This window comes from Equus caballus, chromosome 18 (genome assembly GCF_041296265.1).
Source record: "Equus caballus isolate H_3958 breed thoroughbred chromosome 18, TB-T2T, whole genome shotgun sequence".
Taxonomy (NCBI): Eukaryota; Metazoa; Chordata; class Mammalia; order Perissodactyla; family Equidae; genus Equus; species Equus caballus.
Window position 1 is genome coordinate 75530036 of NC_091701.1, and position 22519 is coordinate 75552554.

Genomic DNA, 22519 nt, shown 5'->3' on the forward strand with positions numbered 1-22519 from the left:
TAAACAGACCCTAACATTAAAAATGATGACCAGGGAAATAATTTTAAAACTTCCTAAAGGATTCATCTCCAGCTTTCTAGATAGTAATTTAATAGTGCAACAGGAGCTACCTTAAATCTCTCAGCAAAGGAATACAATTAAATGGAAGCTAGCACCAGCCATCAACTATGTGCTTGCCCTTGAACCATCTCCTTGTACTCTTACAGCGACCCTATAAAGTACAAGTTAGTTCTACTTGAAAGATGAGGAAAATAAGCTTCATACAGATTATTAACTCGCCTAAGGTCATCCAGTTTGCTTCTCAAATAAACTAAAGTGAATATTCACTGGACAAATTGTAATCTCAGTTTTACTTTCAAGTTTTCTACATGACTCTGGATAAGTACTTTGCACTGATTCTCTTACTGGTGAAAAAAACAAACCAAGTCAAACCAAGGAGAGTTTATTAAAAAGCTGACTCTAAATACTATTCAGACTAACAGGGTTTTGTCTTTTTCTTCCCAAAGGAAAAGGAATCATTAAAGAAGTTCTTTGCTTAATCTAAGAAGCAACCAAAGATCAAAATCTAATAATTAGATCTGGCTAATGTAACAATTCCTTTTCTGACACTCTCTTTTCACACTTTTGTTGACCTGAGTAACTTCAATATCTCTTCCCAAAGACATCTAGGAAGTTCAGAATAATTTTTTATATACTTTTCCTTTCTTATTTATTGTAATTTTCTTTTTATACCTGAAATCACTCCAACTCCAATCACAGGATGTAAGTGGATGAATTATTTTTAATAGAGAACTGTTTTCTTTGTAATTAAAATGCACCAAATTGATGTACTCAGATTGCTTTAGATGGGCACATTTGTGTTCAGTAAATATATCTGGTCTTTCTTCAATGACATTGCAATATAATTACTAGGTGCAAAACAAAGAATGGCACAGATCCACCTATGTACAATGGCTCACTGTGTTCACTGACAACATTATTGGGATCTCTCATGTATTCATTATTGAAAAACTTTTTTCTCTAAAAAAAGGGATAGTGGAAAAGCATTTAGTGGGGAAAACTTCAGGTTAAAATTTAGCTGTAGGTATAAATTAAAACTGATTTGAATATTCTGACATTCAAAATCTGAAAAAGGAGGCAGGCCTGACATACTGGGTGCCAAGAAAAACCAGGATCAGATTAAACATTTGTTTTGGATGAATCACAAAACTGATAATCCGAATTACTATCATCTTATCCATATATTCTGAATCCTGACTATATGTCAAAATAACCTATGAGGTCTATCAACTAGATACCTATACCAAACCCTAAACATACTAAATCAAAACGTCTACAAAGTTGGGGCCTAGACATCTGTTTTAAAAAGCTCAAACGATTACTGTAGTAGACACTGTTGGTCGCCCACCTTTTCTCCTTTATCATCAAGAATCCTAATTTCAAAAATTATCTATCCTGCCCCCATATATACCTCACGGCACGTGAGAGGAAGACGATTCTACTTGCAGCTCCAGTAGACCCAACTGGCCTAAGAGTTAGTCCATACTGCCAGTAACTGGCTTGGGACGGACAGGTCTACGCCACTTTTAGATCAAGGAGAAGGAAGGATTTGGTGGCAAATTCTGGGAAAGCTTTTGCATATTAAGAGAGGGCCCCTGGAATCCAGCCTGACTTCTCCACTGCATGTAAATGAAGATGCACACGGCACCAACTGCTATTGGCAATCATCCCGAGACCACGAGGGTAGCCAGCCACAGGACGATGCCAACACCGTGGTTGAAAATGGGAGAAAAAAACCCAGAGGTTCTTGGTGACACTATTGAATCACTGGATCAGAAATACTGAAGCCCATTCTATCAGTAGATTATGTGTAATGATTCAATCCATTTTTTTATTGTTTAAGTCGTTTTAAGTTGGATTTTTAGTTATTTGCATCTAAAACCTAAAGAGTGGTTCCAGTACAGCATTCTTTAACCATAACGATCTGTATTATTAGAAACCACACAAACATCTCTTCATACTTAATCTATAAATCTGAGACTGATTTATCTTGCCTATTCTAATGAATGAATCTTGAAAAAAATAATTTACATCTCTTTATACTTTTCCAATATTTGAGCTGAATGGTATTTAAAAGTTTATATTCATTGCATTCACTTCATGATTTACTCAAAGTTCTTGCTATAGGCTTTGTCTTGAATGTGTAAGACCATTCGCCGTGCATAGAAGTCCCTGTATTCCTCTGGTAATTCAGCCAGTGTTTTTAAGGCTCTATCCAAAATTTGTGCAGCTCTTGATGCTGCCGTAGGATCTTTGTTTCCATAGGTATCTGTTTTATCATAGCATTCAGACGGAAGGTGCCTCCAAAAGACATTCACTCCCACTCCAAACTCTTCAGAAATTACATTATGGAACCATAAAGCTGGAAAAAGTTTAAAAAAACAAGTTAAAAATAAAATCTACAGTTTAAAAAAAACCAAAATGTCAGTGAAATATCACGAATTGCATATAGCCAATGTAAGAAATAATTCTTGTATCTAGATCCCTTCGTTAGCACACTCCCAGCTTTTAACAGAATCATTTTAACTTTTATGAATTGCCAACCAATTTAAAGTGTCAATAGCACAACCCTACGTTCGAAACCTTTGGAAATAGCAATTTTTCCTTTTAACTTGAAAGGCATCATAAAGTTGTAGTTCTGTAATTTGGGGCTGTGTCTGTGTTACTTGTTTACACTTCCTGAGTCACATAACCACATCAAAAGTGTTTATTTTGTGTACACAGAACATTTCAATTATTTGAAGAGTATCTTTGACCTTTTCTGACTCAGTACAGTACTTTTGTTCTCAAAGACTTCCCATTCAGGCTGCATTTAGTTTTCTAACTTGCTTAAATTTGGATTCATTGTAGCCTCAGTTTTATATTTCTAATGCAATTATAATTGTCTCATATTTCTTTCAGCTCCTTTACAATAAGTATATAAAACTAAAGCAAATATTTTGGTGGTGGAGAGGATGAGTAGACTTTATCATATTATAAAGACAATTAATTTTTCCCTTCCAGTAGAAAGTCTACTTCTTTGTTTTCAATTGAGTCTAAACATTTTCAAAATATAGGTGCTACAGGAATACTAAAGCAACACCACAATGTAACAAAGATGAAACACTAATTACACCAAAAAAATGTTTACTCCTGTGAAAGGGAGGAAGGAAGATTTACAAGATGCTAAATTTCAGAAACAAACTCATTCTAACAGTGCTCTAGGAAAAACAAAAGCTTACAATATTTTGATTTGCAAAACTAGTTTTCAAACATGGTTTTAATCTTAACTACTCTTTCTTTCAGAATCTTTTTTTTCCTTATTCAATATAACAGGGAAAAAAACTAAGCATTCTATGTTAAATTTAAATCCAAAGATGGGGCTTTTGCTTTTCAAATATGTACAAATCTTCAGCATTTCTGGCTTTTTTTTTCCCCTTTAAGTTGTCTACAGAATAAGGGAAAACTGCATAGCCCTTAGCCATGCTCTGAGGATACAAAACCAAAAATTTAAATAATGGCAATGGATTTAAAGACTAGTCTGCTGGTTGTTTTCAATATAAGCGAATATAAGAATAAGAAGTCAATGTATCAAATTTTTGTAGACAATCAGTTATACAAAGGACACTGTATCAGGCCCCTTGGGGAATACAAAGATTAACAAAACATGGTTCTTGTCTTCAAGGAATTTATAATCTAGCCCCAAATGAGGGCTATTATATATTATTAATATTTTTTTACTTAATTCTATCATAGAAAAAGTATTAATGATTATTAAGTACATTAACTTGGATATGGCAAATACAACTACAGGCATACCTCACTTTATTGTACTTCGCAGCTATTGCGTTTTCTACAAATTGAAGGTCTGTGGCAACCACGTGTTGAGCTAGTCTATCAGCACCATTTTTCCAAGAGCATTTGCTCACTTCATGTCTCTGTGTCACATTTTGGTAATTCTCTCAATATTTCAAACTTTTTCATTATTATTATATTTGTTATGGTAATCTGTAATCTTTCATGTTACTATTATAATTGTTTTGGGGCACCATAAACCACACCCACAAGACAGGGAACTTAATAAATGTGTGTGCTCTGACTGCTCTACTAGCTGGCCGTTCCCCCATCTCGCTCCCTCCCGTCGGGGCTCCCTATTCCTAGATACAACAATATTGAAATTAGGCCAGTTAATAATCCTACAATGGCCTCTAAGTGTTCAAGTGAAAAGAGTCCTACATCCCTCAATTTGAATCAAAAGCTAGAATTAATTCAGCTTATTAAGGAAGGCAAGTCGAAAGTCAAGACAGGCTGAACTAGGCCTCTTGCGCCAGTTAGCCAAGCTGTGGATGCAAAAGAAACGTTCTTGAAGGAAATTAAAAGTGCTACTCCAGTGAACAAACAAATGATAAGAAAGTGAAACAGCCTTATTGCTGATACGGAGAAAGTTTTAGTCGTCTGGACAGAAGATCAAACCAGCCACAACAATCCCTTAAGCCAAAGCCTAATCCAGAGCAAGGCCCTAACTCTCCTCCATTCTCTGAAGGCTGAGAGAGCGGAGGAAGCCGCAGAAGAGTCTGAAGCCAGCAGAGGCTGGTTCATGAGGTTTAAGGAAAGAAGCTGTGTCCATAACATAAAAGCGCAGGGGACGCAGCAGGTGCTGACGTGGACGCTGCAGCACATTATCCAGGAGATCTAGCTGAGATCAGTAATGAAGGGGCCACACCAAACAGCAGATTTTCAATGTAGATGAAACAGCTTTAGACTGGAAGATGCCATCTAGGACTTTCACAGCTAGAAAGGAGAAGTCCATGGCTAGCTTCAAAGGACAGGCTGACTCTCTTGTTAGGGGCTAATGCAACTGATGACTTTAAGTTGAAGCCAATGCTCATTCACCATTCTGAAAATCCTGGGGCTCTAAAGAATTATGCTAAATCTACTCTGCATGTGCTCTATAAATGGAACAACAAAGTCTGGATGACAGCTCATCTGTCTACAACATGGTTTACTGAATATTTTAACTCCACTGTTGAGACCTACTGCTCAGAAAAAATAGATTCCTTTCAAAATATTACTGCTTACTGACAATGCACTTGGTCGTCACCCAAGAGCTCTGACAGAGATGTACCATGGGGTTAGTGTTGTTTCATGCCTGCTAATACAACATCCATCCTGCAGCCCATGAATCAAGGAGTCATTTTGACTTTCAAGTCTTATTACCTAAGAAAGACACTTTGTAAGGCTATAGCTGCCATAGATAGTGATTCCTCTGATGGATCTGGGAAAAGTAAATTGGAAGGATTCACCATTCTAGGTGCCATTAAGAACATGCATGATTCATGGGAAGAGGTCAAAATATCAACATTAACAGGAGTTTGGAAGTTGATTCCAACCCTCATGGCTGACTTTGAGGGGTTCAAGACTTCAGTGGAGGAAGTAAGTGCAGATGTGGTGGAAAGAACTAGAAGTGGAGGCTGAAGATGTGACTGAATTGCTGTAATCTCATGATAAAACTTTTAACGGATAAGGAGTTGCTTCTTATGGGTGAGCAAAGAAAGTGGTTTCTTGAGATGGAATCTACTCCTGGTGAAGATGCTGTGAAGACTGTTGAATGACAATGAAGGATTTAGAAAGTTACATAAACTTAGTTGATAAAGCAGCGGCAGGGTCTGAGAGGACTGGCTGCAATTTTGAAAGAAGCTCCACTGTGGGTGAAAAGCTGTCAGACAGCATCGCAGGCTACAGAGAAACCCTCCAGGAAAGGAAGAGTCAGCTGACGTGACAAACTCCATTGTTGTCTTATTTTAAGAAATTGCCACAGACTCCAAAACTTTCAGCAACCACTACCCTGATCAGTCAGCATCCACCAAGATCGAGGCAAGACCCTCCACCAGCGAAATGATTATGACTTGCTGAAGGCTCAGATGATGGTTAGCATTTTTTAGCAATAAAACATTCTTAAATTAAGGTATGTACATTATTTTTTTAGACATATTATTTTTTAAACATAATGCTATTGCACACTTAATAGACTATAGTATAATGTAAACATAACTTTTATATGCACTAGGAAACCAAAAAATTTGTGTGACTTGCTTCATTGCAATATTCACTTTATTTGTAGTGGTCTGGAACCAAACACACAATACCTTCAAGGGATGCTTTTATATAAATAGAATTTGTTAATGCAGCCCTTTAATCTTAATTATGAATTTTATAATCTTCAGATATTCCTTCTGAATAATCACTACCAATGTTAATTATATCACTAGTTACTAACTACAACTAATGCCTATTTATTGTACAAAGAAATTAAGTGATACTAATTCAGACTAGAAAAGTAACGCACACAAAAGACATCACAGGTGTTGAGATTATAACACTTTGATATTTAATAAAATCTCTAATCTGTTTTGGCTTTGAAATATATTGACCATTTCTTAGTAAAGACTTAAGTGACATACTTCTAAACTATGTAAATATTTAAGAAATAAAATGACTAAAGAACAACCAAGTATAACCTTTTCCCAGATATAAAGTGACTTGCTTGATGTCATTTAATAAAATAACTTAGAGTATAATAGTATATTTTTAGGTTGCCTTTGAAACACAAGACTGTTAGTTTTATAAGACTGCCTAAGCATACTTTAAACACACAAACACAGTTGTATATAAAAATCATCGTGTATAGGACAGGATACATGTAACAAATATACTTTTGTACTAAAAAATCATATAGTGGAGGGGTTACAGAGTACAGAATTTATAAACAGCAAATTACTGAGGTCTATAAATCTTACCAGGAATGAATAATACATCTCCAGCTTTAAGGGAACATTCATACCTTCTAGCCTTGGAAAACAGTGGATATTTATCTAAGTCTGGGTTATCTATATTCAGTACTTCTGATTTAGTACCTGAAAAGTTCCAAAAAAGGATAACACAGTTTAAGCCAAGTTACCATTTTTTAAAAAGTAACCACAATTATAAATTTGAAAATTTATTCTTTTGTGTACAATTACTTACTATACCCACACTGTGAGAACAATTACTATTCTCCTGAAACCTAAGTCAATTTTCAATGACCTACCCTTTATTTATCACCACTGACATCTATGTAATATAATTATGAAAATCTCATTCTTCACATACCTATCATTACATGTATACATAAACACAATGGAGAACACAATACATCATAATTAGAAAGAAGCCCCAAAATGTTCTTCTGTGAGCATAAAGAGATTTCTCCAAAAGAGTAACTGAATAAACTAGATTTCAGAAATATAAACTTAAAAAAAAGTACCTGATAAATATAAATACTGGGCATCTCGAGGACTGAAGAGTACAACACGCTTTTTTCCTGTCACTTGTATTAAGACATTATCCATTACCTGAAGACCAATAAGAACTTATGGATAAGCAGTATCTAAAATTCAAATAAACAGAACCAATGGTATTCTGAACAGTTAACAGTAAATCTTATCCTTTAATAAGACTTGACTCTCATTATCTAAAACTCTTATAATATTCTAACAATGAAAACATCTGTATTCCAAACACAACTGTGCCTTTATTGAAGATATTTCTGCAGCGCTGCCTTAAAATTGGTAGGACTGGCAAGCCATCAGGAAATCTGACATCAGGAAACTATCTGCCCTTGCCCCACCATGATGTCAGGGAGGGTGGCTACACCTATCTGAGGCTCTCCTGGTTAGTACTGATCTTTTACTCACCTGTCAAGGAGTGCTATGAGGCCACATTAGACAACAGAGTGAAAGCACTGAGGAAGGCCAGGCGCTGGGAAAGTGCTGGGCACTGCTGCAGCCCCTGCCCAACTCTAAATACAAGGCTAACCACACTTGGGTTCCTGGTATCTTGATTTCCAGATTATTTCTAAAGGTCTATAACTTGGCAAATTTTCCTGATGTACTTATTAATGGAGCAATCTTGACTGTTCCTGTGTAAGGGTATACTTTGTTGGTACAGACTGAAAAATGTTAAAGGCAGAGCTACATAACGCTCAGCTAAGCAGTTAAAATATTTATTGAGCAAGATATATTCAAGATTATTTACATATCAATTCTACCTAAACATTTCTCCTTTTGCCACTAACCCTTTCACTTAGGTAAACCTTAACTATATAACTAGCATCCCTTTGACCTATTTTTAAGAAAAACTTTACAATATTCCATTATAACTCAAGATAAAAGGGATACTACTTAAAATTTAAAATAGTCATAGAATACAGTTAAAACAATGTATTTGAGTTATCACATCATTTTCTCACCATATCATTCATGTAAAACCTTTAAAAAATAACATGCTAAGATTTTATGTCTATCTCATTTAATTATAGTTACTATGTTAAAATCCTCCCAAGAGGTCCTCACCTGAATTATAAAACACACTTATAAAATTTCACATAGTTTGATTTAGAACTTTCTAAAAAATTCTTTTAGCTTTAGAAACCTATTACGTATTGCTTTAACTTCCTAAATTTCTCCAGCTAACACCAAATCATACACACAACACCAACTCATACACAATAGTAGACTTTTAATGCTTTTAAAATATTTATATGCATATATTTAAGTGAACAAAATTATAACACCATAGAATAAATGATTGAGATCAATATTCTACACAACTTGCTGCTCAACAAATATAGCAGACATTTGACACTCTCAAGGGACATATATCCTAAGACCATCAGATTCTTAAAATTGGAAATGGCTCTCCACAAGCTTCTGCCTTTCTCCTGAATAAGTTCCATCTAATCACATGTATCATTTCGCATCTTCATACCACCACTTTATCACTTTTTCCACTTTCGCAATTTCCCCTCTCATCTGGTGGCCATTTTTCTCACGTAAAAAAAAAAATCACTTCATACAACTTAGTCTATGTAGATATATATATATATGATGATGAGGACTACAGAGAAATGTAACTATGAGAAACTCACTAGGCTTTGGCATTAGCTAACTAATCACTCTCTTGTCTCTGCCTTGCAGAGTACCTGTTTTCAAACCTTATGTTTCAGCACATTACATGTCAGAGATCTTTAGGGTAGCCTAAAGAAAGCTGAAATTATGAATGTTAAATCTATAGATGCTAAGATCTACTATCGCTTTAGATTTCTCATTTATGTAGCATACATCATAGTGGGTCCAAAGCTGTAATCCTGCTGAGCTAAGTCGAAAAACACTGGAAAAGAACTGCTCATCTTTGAAGAATTTTGGAAACTTAATATCTCCTTCCAATAAAGGAAACTGCTTTCTGATATCTGCAACATCCTGCATTGAGAGAAACATAGTAAGAATTTTAATAATAAACACAATACTGGCATAATGCTTATTTTAGCTAAGGCTGCCATCGGAGCCCACGATATTAAGGAGGAATGAAGCAAAACTCTGTTCACTGCTTTAAAACACTAGGATGTGACCACAGCCAACATATGGTCTTTCAAACGAAGGAATAACAGACTGTAACGAGACTGCAGATTCAACAGCATCACTGCTGTTAAGCTTAATATGCTTCATTAATAGAAAGGTTCTACCTACTTTAAGCAAGAATCATACAACTGTCATCTACTCTAACATTAAGTTTTAAGTTTCGGAGTCAACAACCTGAACATAATCAACAATGTGAAACCTGTGAGTTCTACTGAGGGAGGAAAATAAGAGAAGGTAAAGAGCTAAATAGTGCCATGAAGGGAAAAAATATAATCTTGATCATTTTAGGGACCACTCCTTAATACTGTAGCCATATTAATTTGACTCTAAATACATGTCAAAGCTTATATAATGAATTATTCAGAATGTTTATAATTATTTTAGATTCTATTTTATTAGAGGAAAGACAACTGTAAAATATACAGTAGAAAGGATGTCTTAATTGTGTAGAAATTAGAGTAGATGACTAAACACTAAGATTCTATTGTCCTACTTGAAAACTCATCAACTTTGAATAATCTTACTCATTCAAGGGCATAAATCATTGAGAAAAGAACGGAAAGGTATAAAACAGGTTATATGTCAGGCAGTAAGTATAAAAATTACAGTTCCAGTGAAAATATAGACATCCATTCAGGTTTTAAGCAACTATTTTATGTTGAGAATTCTTACCTTTCTAGGGTCTTCCCCAAGCGACCGTAAGTAGTACTTCTCATCCTTAAACATCCCAAAGAAAAACAGCATCAGTATTCACTTAAAACTATCAGAAAGCAAAGATGTTAGGAAATAAGTCTTCAAATCTAACCCAGCTAAGCCGTTTTTGAAAAGTTCCATTTTCTTACCCTTCCTGCTAATGCTCTCTGGTGGCCACCTGAAGGAATGTCCTTATATGCTGCTTGTAATAATGACTGGGTCCAGCAAACATTAAGGAAAATAAGTTCTAAAGGCAGCACACACACCACATCTAAATCCACATGCTTAATTTAGGCTTTATACTCAAAATTATTTAGACTCTCAACAGTGTCTTAAGACTTAAAAGAATTCCCATTTGTAATTGCACACATGATCTCAAGGTATTGTTGAGGGCTAACAATAATCTTCTTTAATATAAGATAAACACAGAATAGGAGATAAAATACACTTTTTAATAATAAATTTTTAGAAAATCTAGAACACTGCATTTTATTAAGCAAAGCCTATCCCCAATCATATAAATTCTCAAGCCAAATCCTTAAGAGTCAACTCATGTGTCATTCATAACAGCAAATTTGAGTTCGTATTTTAAAAACTTGTCAATTATACTTTATTCAGTAGCTATAATAGGGAACTGTTTGAATATAAAACATTACTGTTGCCTGCATTTCCTATAAGAATTAGAGAACTGAGATATACCAGGTCAAGTACAAGAGCAATCCAACTCAAGAATTCTGCCTCTTTTATACTTACACTCACCATTGTAACACAAACTTCAAAATACATCTTATTTACCTTAACAACATATTATAAATCTATGATCATAAATTTAACTAAACTCTTAGATTCCCTATTTTTATCTTTTTAGCTAGTACTATATCAGATAAGTTCTACAAATTTATTACTGGCTAAAAAAGTTTCAAAGTATGTTCCTCAAAATTCTAAGAGTTTTCTACCAGTTCTAATGTTTCAGGATTTAAAAAATAAATTCATGTGGCAGACACAGAGATGCCCTGTTCAGATGCCCTTCAAGAAAGGATTCACTGCTTACGGCTGCCAGCTGTTCACTCCTTCAGGTCCACCCCGGCCTTTGAACCAGGGTCATGCTCTTCTTGGAGCAGCCTCAACCAACATCTCAGCAAGATGGTAAAACACCCAGACGCTGCTACCCAACACAGGACTCCTCTAACAGGCAGTCTGAGCCTGCACAGACTCTCAGATGTGCAGGGCCATCTGACAGCTTCCCGTACCCATTCCTTTCACATGTATTACTACCCCAATTGACCTTTGGCACTCCTAACTCCATCTCAGGATCTGCTTCAAGGAGGACCTAACTGACAATCCATATTTATCTTATTCACATACTTTCCATAATTCTTAGACTTGAATCCTTTATCCCGTCTCTATATTTCCTTTACTTCACTTAACATTTCACAGCTGTTTAAATCTGTGCTGCTCACTACCCTTGGACAGGAAAGTACCAAAGGGCAACTGAATATACATGGTAAGGCATGGCTATAAAATTAAAAAACATTTTTCAGGAACAGCTAATGAAAGTAGTTTTGGTAGACATTCCAGTCATACTACAGAATTACAGATGTGCAGAGTTTGCAGGGATCCTGGTGGTAACCTAGTGCACCCATCACCTGAGGAAAGAACTGTGAAAACGCACCCCTTTGACTATCAAACTGACCACCAGGCTGGGTGGGTCAAATGCAGACAACAGCTTTATTCAAAGCTTAACAAGCAGTTTATTTTTAAAATGTGCTTTTGAGATGACACAGTGGATTTTTTAAAAATATATTTATGTATAAGCCTCAATGCCTTATCTCAAAATACTTAAATTATTTAAATAATGTAAATAAGTAGAATTCTTCTGCATTTAATCCTGAACAAATGTCATAGCAAATACAACAGAAATCACATTTAATCCTTTAATAAAAATAACAATAAAATATACAAATCATCTATTAGTCAGTAAGATATGAAAATAAAGTTCTCCATTAGTATTCGAACTTGTAGTATCAGATCAATACATTTTCAAAGGAAGTGATATTAATAACTAACATTTGGTGAGTAGTTTCTACTATGTCAGGCACTGTGCTAAGTACTCTACAGATTTTATTTCATTAGGTACTGCTATTATTCCTATTTTATAGATGAGTATACTGAGGCACAGAAAAATAATTTGGCCAAGGTTTGAGATCTAATAAAGAGCAGAGCTAGGATCATATGCAACCAAACCTTAAGAATGGCTATTGGAGAAGGTTACAGCTCTTGTACATCCATTGTTCTTTTATAAGAAAATCCATTTGGTATATAGATATTAATGCTTTCTAAAGAAAATATGTTAAAACCAACTACCTCTGAAATGAAGAATTCTTTATGCTTTTCTTCAGCTGCCCTCTGAATCAACTTGTCAAAAGGTAAAGTTCTGAAATAAACACAAAAGAATCCTTAGACTTAATAACAATCAATCAACTGTTAATACTCTAATCACTATATATATAAGCTTGCTGGAGTTGGATACGATCTTCTGTTTTACAATATCCATAGTTTTTCTTATAACTTATTGTGCGGAATTCTAAATTTTCAAAATTCATTTAGCAGTGCGCTTATTTGACATAGGTTGTCTGGAATTTTGATTTCAAAAATTAAAGATTTTTAAATCTATGGTACAGATGGATCCTTCTCATCTATCAATATCCTCCTATTCCAAGTTACTATTAGAATAATGTTTCCATGGTATCTGGTTACCTTTGGAAATTCACAAACTTTCAAGATCTTATTGCTACCTATTTTCAAGCGTCACGGCAAAACAAGCCTTGCGATGAATGGGGCAAACTACCAGTTTACTTCAGAAGAGACAGCAGGCAAATGGTCCAGTGAGGATCAAGTCCCTTCCCTCTCAGTGATCCGCCTCCTGGCACTACCACAAAACACAGACGCCTTCCAATAAAGGAAACTGCTCTCATCCTCCTGTACCACCCTCTGTGATTTTAAGGCTTCTGAGGACTATCTCAAGAATTTCAGTGAAGTGACCAAGTTTTACTGTTCTTCAATGTTTCCACCCAATGTCTGTTTCCTTCCATCCTGGGAACAGGGCTGAACACGGTAGAAGCAGTTTTGTCTCCTTTACCTCACACTCTTGAGCCCAGAGGGCTATCTTTTCCCCGGGTCCCATCCTATCCCTTCAACCTTCTAGAATCAAAAGTACTGCCCCCTACATGAAGATGATACCTTATCAGTAACAACAAGACAACGAAGTCCTCAAAAGCATCTGGGTCAAAAGCCTCCCCTCCCCTCTCCCCTCACACTGCCCTCCAGCCTCCAAACCTCTGATGAGAGTTGTAACCTTTTCACTCTTACTACCAAATATCTTTCCACTTGAAATCTGTATTGGGGAGGTGGGGAGAAAGGGTGAGCAAAACCCTTTCTCCTCCTCTATAAGATGACCTTGGGCTTACCTTCTAGCAGTGTTTTCCTAGAAACATACTGGGTTAAGATAAATGTGGAATGGCAGCTGTGATAGCAGGTAACACTGTTTATTGTAAAAATGACCACTGATTGGCGAACTATGTCTGGACAAGAAGACTGGTAAGTGGACTATAAACACTTGTCAGGAAGCAGGGATTTGGCTTCCCTATGTGCAGTGTAACTCTTGCAACTGACTATGTCCCTTGGAGGGACCTAGAAGCTAAGTTCATGGGCTGTTTCATGCTACTGGTGTCTGTGGACTATGGGCTTAACTAAGCTAGGGTGTTTCTTTACTCACTTCGGTGGTCTTTGTTCCCTTACCACTAAGCTCTCATTTGGTGAGCCAAAAAGGGGCTCCTGGATTGGTATAAAGACTCCCCCTGATACTATCCTGCTAGAATGCTGTTTCCTGCCTTGTATCCTTTTGCAAAGCTATGTGAGTCTGATGCCAGATTATGGACAAGTGGGTCCCTAGGGTGTGAAAGTCAATCCAAACTTGAGGCCACTGCTGGTAATTACATAAAGTAAGCACTATAAGAGAGAAGAAAGGAGCCTGCTATCTACTCAGACTAATCTCCTACTATAGTCTCTGGCTAATTATATCAACACATTTACTTGGCATCCTCCTAGTCAATGTTTTCCATCTCTGACCTCACCATGTACCCTTCCTTCCTACCAAAGCATCTTTGAAGAGTTTGCGAACAATGTGGAAGAGCCTCTTGCTCAGAGCCACCTCTGTAAGTGGTGCAGTTGCCCAGGCTCAGCTTTTCTTCCTAGAATCCAGAAGTGTTCCAGACCTTTACAAGAACAGGGAAGATAGAGCTCAATCCAGAGAAGCAGAACTTGGGTGCCGGCAGCAACCTTCTCCCTTAGGCAGTGGTACCTGCCAGACCTTCTGCAGAAGCCAAGCTGAGATGGGGGAAATGAGGTATAAGAATTGGGAAGTCCCTTGGCCTTGAGGTCTTAGCTACCCTGTGCAAGTTTCAAAAAGAAGGGCACGTGCTATTGAGATGCATTTGTCTGAACTGGCATACAAACCAGTAAGGGAAGTAGTATCAAAGAGGGGTCAGGATCACAGGTTCCGTGGAGTCAGGCAGACCTGGGTATAATTCCTGGTTCCATCATTTCCAGGTTTATGATCCTAGGTGAGTTTTTAAGCTTCTGTTTTCTCCTTTGTATAATTATTATAAAATAATCTACTTCACAGATTGTTCTGACGTTTAAGTGAGTAATACAATCTAGGATGTTTAGCACAGTACCTGATATACAGTAAGTGCTCAGTAAAGGACGGATGGAGGGGTTAACGACAATGATAATGTACCCCTTAGCAGCACACAAGTAGTTACCAACATTTAAAAAAAAAAACTTCACTGTCCTATTCCCCATTCAGAAAAGCTGCTTTGCAAAATCAACATCAGGACCGATGAAAAGTATAATAAACAGTAAGAGCAGGATGACAACAGGAATTAGAAGATGTGACAGGGAGAGGCAGCAAAGCAAAGCTTATAGAAGAGTCAGACTTTTTTTTTTCTTTAAATCTATGACCAGAAGGATACCAACAATATCCTTTCAGCACACAAGGCTCTTCTTGTTCATAGCATCCCGACTCTGGAAGAACAGTGAGAGCTACCAAGAAGAAAGCAATGAAAGCTATGACTTGGAGATGTATTGCTCTCCAAGTGTTTACCAAGCAGAAGTGCAGCCGTGAACTGAAGTGACGGCAGTGACAGGCGTGTGCAGGACTTCTCACTCTCCAGTCTCTCTGTGGCCTACATGCCTCCCTGCTTTCCTACTCCCTGGTAACTGCCAACAATGACTACATCTATTTTTTTCCTTGTACTAAGAAAATAATCTTGCAATTCTTTAGTAGCTCTAGTGAAAGCTTTGGAGGAAGCTGCGACAGGAACTATTACATAATGTATGTGCTTCAAAAACAAGTTCGAAAAGTTTATAGGACATGACAAAACATCAAGGCAATTCAAGATGAAGTTTCAATACCCACTTGTGATGGCATTTGGACTATCTGGAAAATAAACACCATTAATTGCTGGCTGAAAAACACTCATCATTCCAGCACTTTCTTCCACTTTCTTGATTTAATACAAAATGAAATGTCCTTATACTTTGAAAAACTTCTGGCAATTAAATTCAATTCATGGCCTATTAAAAACCACAACTATAATGGTGACTATTCAAAGGATCAAAACCTGAGAAATGCTTTGGCAAGCTCCTATACGAGCTTGGAAAACCCTAATGAGAAAGGAAGGACCTGGACATTAGGCACTCTGCTGAACTCATCTCTAAACTCTGCCAGGCAGAGCGGGAGTTACCTTTCTTTAAAAATCACTCTTTTGTGAACGCCCTGGTTTTGCAGCAGATTAAACTTGCTGGGAACTGCATGTGCTCAGAATTTGGAAGACGTTTGTTTTTTAATTTAACATCTTTAATGAAACTCATGGGAATAAATAGCATATTAAAACTATAAGATCACAGCATTTAAAGCTTTCAAGTTCAGACATTCAGCAGCTTTTAACTATCTCTTATTTCCTTTTAAGAGATTTCAAAGCATAAAATGACAGCCATGAGGGAAATTAAAAGTATTTAAAATTATTTTGTCAAAAGAGAAAATCAAGTATGATTTTTTAAAGTTATCCAAGTTGATGAAAGATTATACCAAACTTAGCAACTACTTGTCCTATATTTCTGGAGAGGGCAGAAAAAGAAAATATGGGTTTATACCTATCTAAAACCAATCTGGAATTAGATAATCTTGCAAAAATAAGGGCATTAAAAATCAAAATAGGTTATAGAGGAAAACTTTAGAATTTTTTACTCTAGATAACAATTACGAACTTTCTAGGATGAATTAATTAATGAAGCATTGAATGAATACAGCACATCCAACTTCAGGTGTAATCTAACTCGAGTTTTCTATTCCTTGTGTGAAACTGGAAGGTATTGTTTGTACACCCTATTTAAAAATGGTCTTTGGAAATGTCTCTGTATAATTATGTAAACTCAGAATTCTTGTCTTTTAAAAGTCATTCTTTAAAAATTAGAAAGCTATTCCAGGATTATAAAAAACTAGCCAAAAGATGAAATGCCATATGGTCCTTGTATAATAATGGAAACATATTTTAAAGGCTTAAAAAAAGTTATTTGTATCCCCAGAGTAAACCTCAGAAGAAAATACCTATATACAAAGTTCTTACTAATGAAGTCCATCTGGGCAACTGCAGCAACATGAATCTTCACTTCTTTCCTCCCTCCAACTTGACTTAGGTAATCCACTGTCCATTTGCTTGTACATTCCCCCAAATCAATTCCTTCCAACACTAGAGGTTTTCTCTGTAAGTGGGGAAAAATATAACAAAAAATTAGGGAAAACCAACAATATACCAAGAGCTGTATTTGGCAATAAAAGGACAGAAACAACCAAGAAAAGATTCTTGATCCCAAAATGCTCAAACTCCAATCTTTGGACAATTCATGCTGTAACTAAAACAGGAAGAGGACCCATGTAATACACTTAGAACAAAAGTTTAACATTAGGAAAACAAAATCAAACAAAACAGCAGTACCATCAATAGCCTAGAAACAGGAGAAATCTGAATATTATTTAAAGAATTTTCATGAGTGTTATGACAAAAATATAAATGATTAAAATTTGTACTTTATAGTCAAACAGTTTGTGACTTTATTTTGATACCATTTTGAACTTATGGAAGAGTTTCAAGAACATTACAAAGAACTCCCATCAACCCTTCTGATTTGCCAACTGTTAATTTAACATCTGCCCCACTTACTTACTATTTGTTCTCACTCTCACTATGTGTGTATAAAGAGGGACATATTATTGAAGATAATTTAAATTTTTTTGAACTATTTCAGGGTAAGTTGCTGACATCATACTCTTTTTTTTTTTTTTTTAAAGATTTTATTTTTTCCTTTTTCTCCCCAAAGCCCCCCGGTACATAGTTGTATATTCTTCGTTGTGGGTCCTTCTAGTTGTGGCATGTGGGACGCTGCCTCAGCGTGGTTTGATGAGCAGTGCCATGTCTGCGCCCAGGATTCGAACCAACGAAACACTGGGCCGCCTGCAGCGGAGAGCGCGAACTTAACCACTCGGCCACGGGGCCAGCCCCCATCATACTCTTTTATAACTAAAAACTTGAGTATATGTCCTGAGAACAAAGACATTCTCTTATATAACCACAGGATAATTATCAAAATTATATTTAACACTGATATAAATACTATTATCTAATCCAAAGTCCACATGCAAATTTTGCTAATTGTCCTAATAATATCTTTTATAGTTTTTTTTTTTTTTTTTAACCTATTTCTGAGATGCCACAGTGCATTTAGTTGCTATGTCTCTTCTAATCTGGAACAATCTTCAGCTTTTTTTTTCCTGTGACCTTGACATTTTTGATGAGTACAGGCCAGTTATTTTGCAGAAAGCCCTTGAATCTGGGTTTATCTGATGTTTCTTCATGATCAGATTCAGGTTTGGCATTTTTAAAAGGAAGGTACCACAGAAGCAATGTTGTGTCCTTCTCAGTGCAACACATCAGGTGGCACAGGATATTTTGCCCTATTACTTGTGATATTAATTTTGATCAACTGGTAATTCTTGTTGGAATCAAGTATTACTATGGTAAGTGCAAAAATAATGATTTTTTTAAAAACTCCATTTTCATCTACATTCATTAGATGGCATTCTAAAATCAAAATGAGCTCTAACATCTCCATTTACTTATTTTATTCCCTGGGTTATAATCTATTGATATAACTTTGATGCTCAAATTATCCCAGATTTGGCCAGTAGGAGCCCCTTCAAACTGGCTTTTGTGATTTTCTACCTGAGCACTTCCTTAGTTTATGGAAAAATAACACAATCCAGCATCCTTTCATACTTTCTCTGCCCCAGCCCTACAGTCCTTTCTTCAAGCAGCTCTGGTTTCTTTTAGTGACAAATGCTATTTAGAAACAATGATCTGGGTGCTAAGTGTGTTCATTGTTATTGGAGTGTCAATACTTCTAGGCCTTCTCAGTGGACAGAGCTAGGAAATATGTGAAGGGGTGTGTACACTCACTCCCCTTCTCCCCAAACCCACACACACACACAGTTAAGGGATGTATGTAGGAACCATGATACCTCCAATATCGACACCTCCAATTCCAATCTTATACCACAAGATTCATTCTAATCTTTACTGTTATCTATCTGTAACTCCCCTCTCTAATAGTGAGAAACCTGGTTCCTATCATTCTCAATGCTTCATCAATTACACAATCCCAGAATCCACAATAAGTACTTTCACAGTTGCTAAGTCAAACCACTATAAAAAAAACAAGGCTACTAATAACTACAATTCGGTATTTACAGTTCTTTTTGTCTCTAGACTGAGAGACTGAGGACATATAATTAAAGTACTATGTTCAAAAGTGACTTGGGTACTTAGATTCACTTGTTTTTTTACATTCTATATTAGAGTTTTGCTTTTTAAAATCATTCCACATCCTGTTAATTTTATTATTACTATTACTTTAGAATGTAAAACATTAATGTGATCTCCAAAGTCAAAACTATACAGAAAGATCACCTCATCCACATTCTTCTACTTCGTATTCACTCACCTCCTAGAGATATTAACCAGTCTCAATTTCTGGCTTATTGTTCCTGTATTTTTTTTTTTTTTTTTTGCAAGCTGATCAAAGACATATATACTTTATTTCCCCTTCTTTTTTACACAAAAAGTGGCATATTATGTATTTTCTTTTCTAATTTGCTTTTATTTTAGTTTAAAAATACATCCTGGAAATCACTGCTATTAGTTCAGGTTATCTCCCTCATTCTTTTTTTTACAGCTCAGTACATCAGAGTGTAAATGGACTATTTAATCAATCATTCTCCTATGCATTGGTTTTTAGGCTATTTGCAATAATTTATAAGTATAATAAACACTATGTAGACATTTTTATATGGTTGGAGGTGCATCCCCAGAGTAAATTCCTTAATAAGAGGGACTGCTACATCATGAAGTAAACACGTACAGTTTTGTTAGATATGCCAAATTCCCCTCCCTAAGGGCTGGACCACTTGGCATTAAGCGTGAGAGTGCCAGTTTCTTCACAGCCTCACCAGGAGGGGATCATGAAAGCCTTTGATTTCTGCAAGCTGATAGATAAGAAATGGTCTCTTGGTGCAGCTTTAACTTCTCTTATGAATAAAGCTGAACATCTTTCCGTATGTTTAGAAGTCATTTCTATCCTTTTTGTCAACTGCTCACTTTTTATCAGATTTTTGGCCTTCCCTCCCCCTTAATTTTTAAAAGTTCTTTACAAATGTGGGCTAGTGCCCTTTTATGAAATACATGTTGCAAATATTTTTCTCCCAGTTTGTATTTTATGTACTCAAATTTTAATCTTTTCTTACACCTGAATTTGGAGTCATAGTTAGAAAGCTCTTCCATAGACCTAGATTGTAGGGGAATTTACCCATGTTTTCTTCTAGTACTTGTGTAGTTTCATTTTTCCATATTTAGATCTCTGATCCATTTGGAGATTACTCTTGCGTATGGTGTCAGACATAAATCTCATTTTATCATTTTCTAAATGACTATACAATTGTCCCAGCACCATTTACTTAAAAGTTCATCTTTCCCACAGTGACTTTTAAAATGTCATGTTTATCACATACTAAATTTCCCTATGAACGGTAATTTATTTCTATATATATACACATATATAGTTTACTTCTATATATATATATCGTGTGCGTGTATATATATACATAATCTCCAGACTTTCTCTTCTAATCTTCTGGTCTATTCATGCACCTATACCACACTGTTGATTATTAACACGTTTCAAAATCTGATACCGGGGCCGGCCCAGTGGCCGAGTGGTTAAGTTCGTGTGCTCCGCTTCGGCGGCCAGGGTTTCACAGGTTCAGATCCTGGGCGGGGACATGGCAGCGCTCATCAGGCCATGCTGAGGCAACGTCCCACATGCCACAACTAGAAGGACCCACAACTAAAATATACAACTATATACTGGGGGGATTTGGGGAGAAAAAAGCAGGGGAAAAAAAAAAAGATTGGCAACAGTTGTTAGCTCAGCTGCCAAAAAAAAATTCTGCTAAGACTATGCCCTCTCATAGCTTCTCTTTAGTGTTTCCCAGCAGAAAGGTCTTGTTTTGCAATTTTGTTATTAAGTCCTAGTTTTATTACATTGTGACCAGTGTTGTTGGTAACTTTTCACTTTATGAAAGTTAGTGACAATTTCTTTTTGACATATTATGTCTTGTCTGGGAAGATTAAATTACAAAATATTTCTTGTTATGCCTCTTACAAAGCACTTTCACACCCTTCAGTGGATCTTCACAACACTGCCCTGCAAACATCTTATACTAAGGTGTCCTGAGTCGGGGCTGGAAGGGGCAACAACCCATCCAGCACTAGTCCCCCACATAAATGAAGGCTCCAATCCTCTGCAGGTTTCTAACTCCTAAAAGAAAAAACTTCATCCCAGACTTTCGTAATACTCAGAAAGGTAGCTCCATGACCACTCTTACAGATGTAAATATCAAGTGAAATTGCTGGGGTCGGTTCTACCATAAGCAGACTAACGTAACCTTGTGGCCTTTTTCTTTTAAAACATCTGCTGGGAGGGCCAGCCAGGTGGCTATCGGTTGAGTTCCCCCACTCCACTTCGGCTGCCCTGGGTTCACGGCTGTGGATCCAGGGTGAGGACCTACACACCGCTCATCAAGTCACGCTGTGGTGGGGTCTCACACATTAAAATAAAGGAAGATGGGCATACATGTTAGCTCAGGGCTAATCTTCCACACCAAAAAAAAAAAAGAGAGAGAAAGAAATATCTACTGGGCTCTTTATTCTCAGTTTTTCTGAAGCCTGGACTCCCTTCCAAAGTACTGCAAGCAAAAATACTTCTTTTTCCCCGTAATATTTTTCTCTGAGTTTTCTTCTAAAGAGCTGAAGTTCCAATTACACATATAAGAGATTCCCACGTGTGAACTAGAACTCAGGTTACTCAGAATCCAAGACTCGTGGAAGATTTCTGGGGGATTCCCACTGTTCCCCTCCTGGTTCGGCGCAGTGAAAAACTGTTCCTCCAAATCCAGTAACTCGAGGAGACTCGCAGGCGCCCTTTGCGCTACCAGGGGGGCCGCGAAACCTCCTCTAAACCTTAGGAAACCCGAGGCAAGACTGGGAGGCCGGGCGGGGGGGCGGGGGACGCCGGTGGAAAAAGCTTCCTTCGTTGCCACGGAAACGGCAGAAGCCTTGATGGAGGGCTCCCACAAAGCCGCTCTCCGCAGCGAGCCGTGCTTACAGGCACAACGTCTCTCGCCCTCAGCCCCGCGGCCATCCTGCCCCCGGGAACGTGGAGCTGTTCTCTCGGGAAAGCGTGACGGACGTGCCGATCCTCACGCCCCAGCACCCCGCCCTCGGCTGCAGGGCCACCCGGCCCTCTCGGGCCGCGCGCCCCTCCTCCCCACGCCCTGGGCCGCAGGAAACCACCTCGGAGCCGCCCACGTGGTAGGGACGGGCACTCCTTGGCTTCCCGCGGTGCCCCCCGCGCGAGGGCCTCACCTGCGGGTAGAGCTGCTGCATGAACTGCTCCTGCGAAACGCCGGCGAGCCGAGGCACCGGGAGGCGCGGCCCGGCCATGGCGGCTCCCGCCCGTCCTCTTTAAAGTCCCGCGAACCTCGGCCCTAATGTGTCCCTTAGCGCGCGATCCGCCTGGAAACACGGCCCAGAGAGAAAAGGTCCGCAAAGCCGGCGGACTCGCGAGAGCGGCGGGTTCCGAGCGCTGGGCCGGGGGCC

The 22519-nt window shown here is 37.5% G+C and overlaps 1 protein-coding gene across 2 annotated transcripts; it reads right to left on the bottom strand.

Annotated features, from left to right (window-relative positions):
• Positions 1 to 426: 426 nt before the first annotated feature.
• Positions 427 to 22419, bottom strand: TYW5 (tRNA-yW synthesizing protein 5). Of its 2 annotated transcripts, XM_001502779.6 has the most exons (8): positions 22286 to 22419; positions 16858 to 17012; positions 12552 to 12621; positions 10167 to 10211; positions 9198 to 9335; positions 7343 to 7430; positions 6837 to 6953; positions 427 to 2422 (listed from the first exon to the last, which is right to left on the bottom strand). In XM_001502779.6, exons 1-8 carry the CDS (start codon positions 22361 to 22363, stop codon positions 2166 to 2168), a joined length of 948 nt encoding a protein of 315 aa, XP_001502829.1. In that variant the 5' UTR covers positions 22364 to 22419; the 3' UTR covers positions 427 to 2165. The 2 variants fall into 2 exon arrangements, with proteins under 2 accessions (XP_001502829.1, XP_014588087.1); XM_014732601.3 differs by lacking the exon at positions 9198 to 9335.
• Between the last annotated feature and the right edge of the window lie 100 nt (positions 22420 to 22519).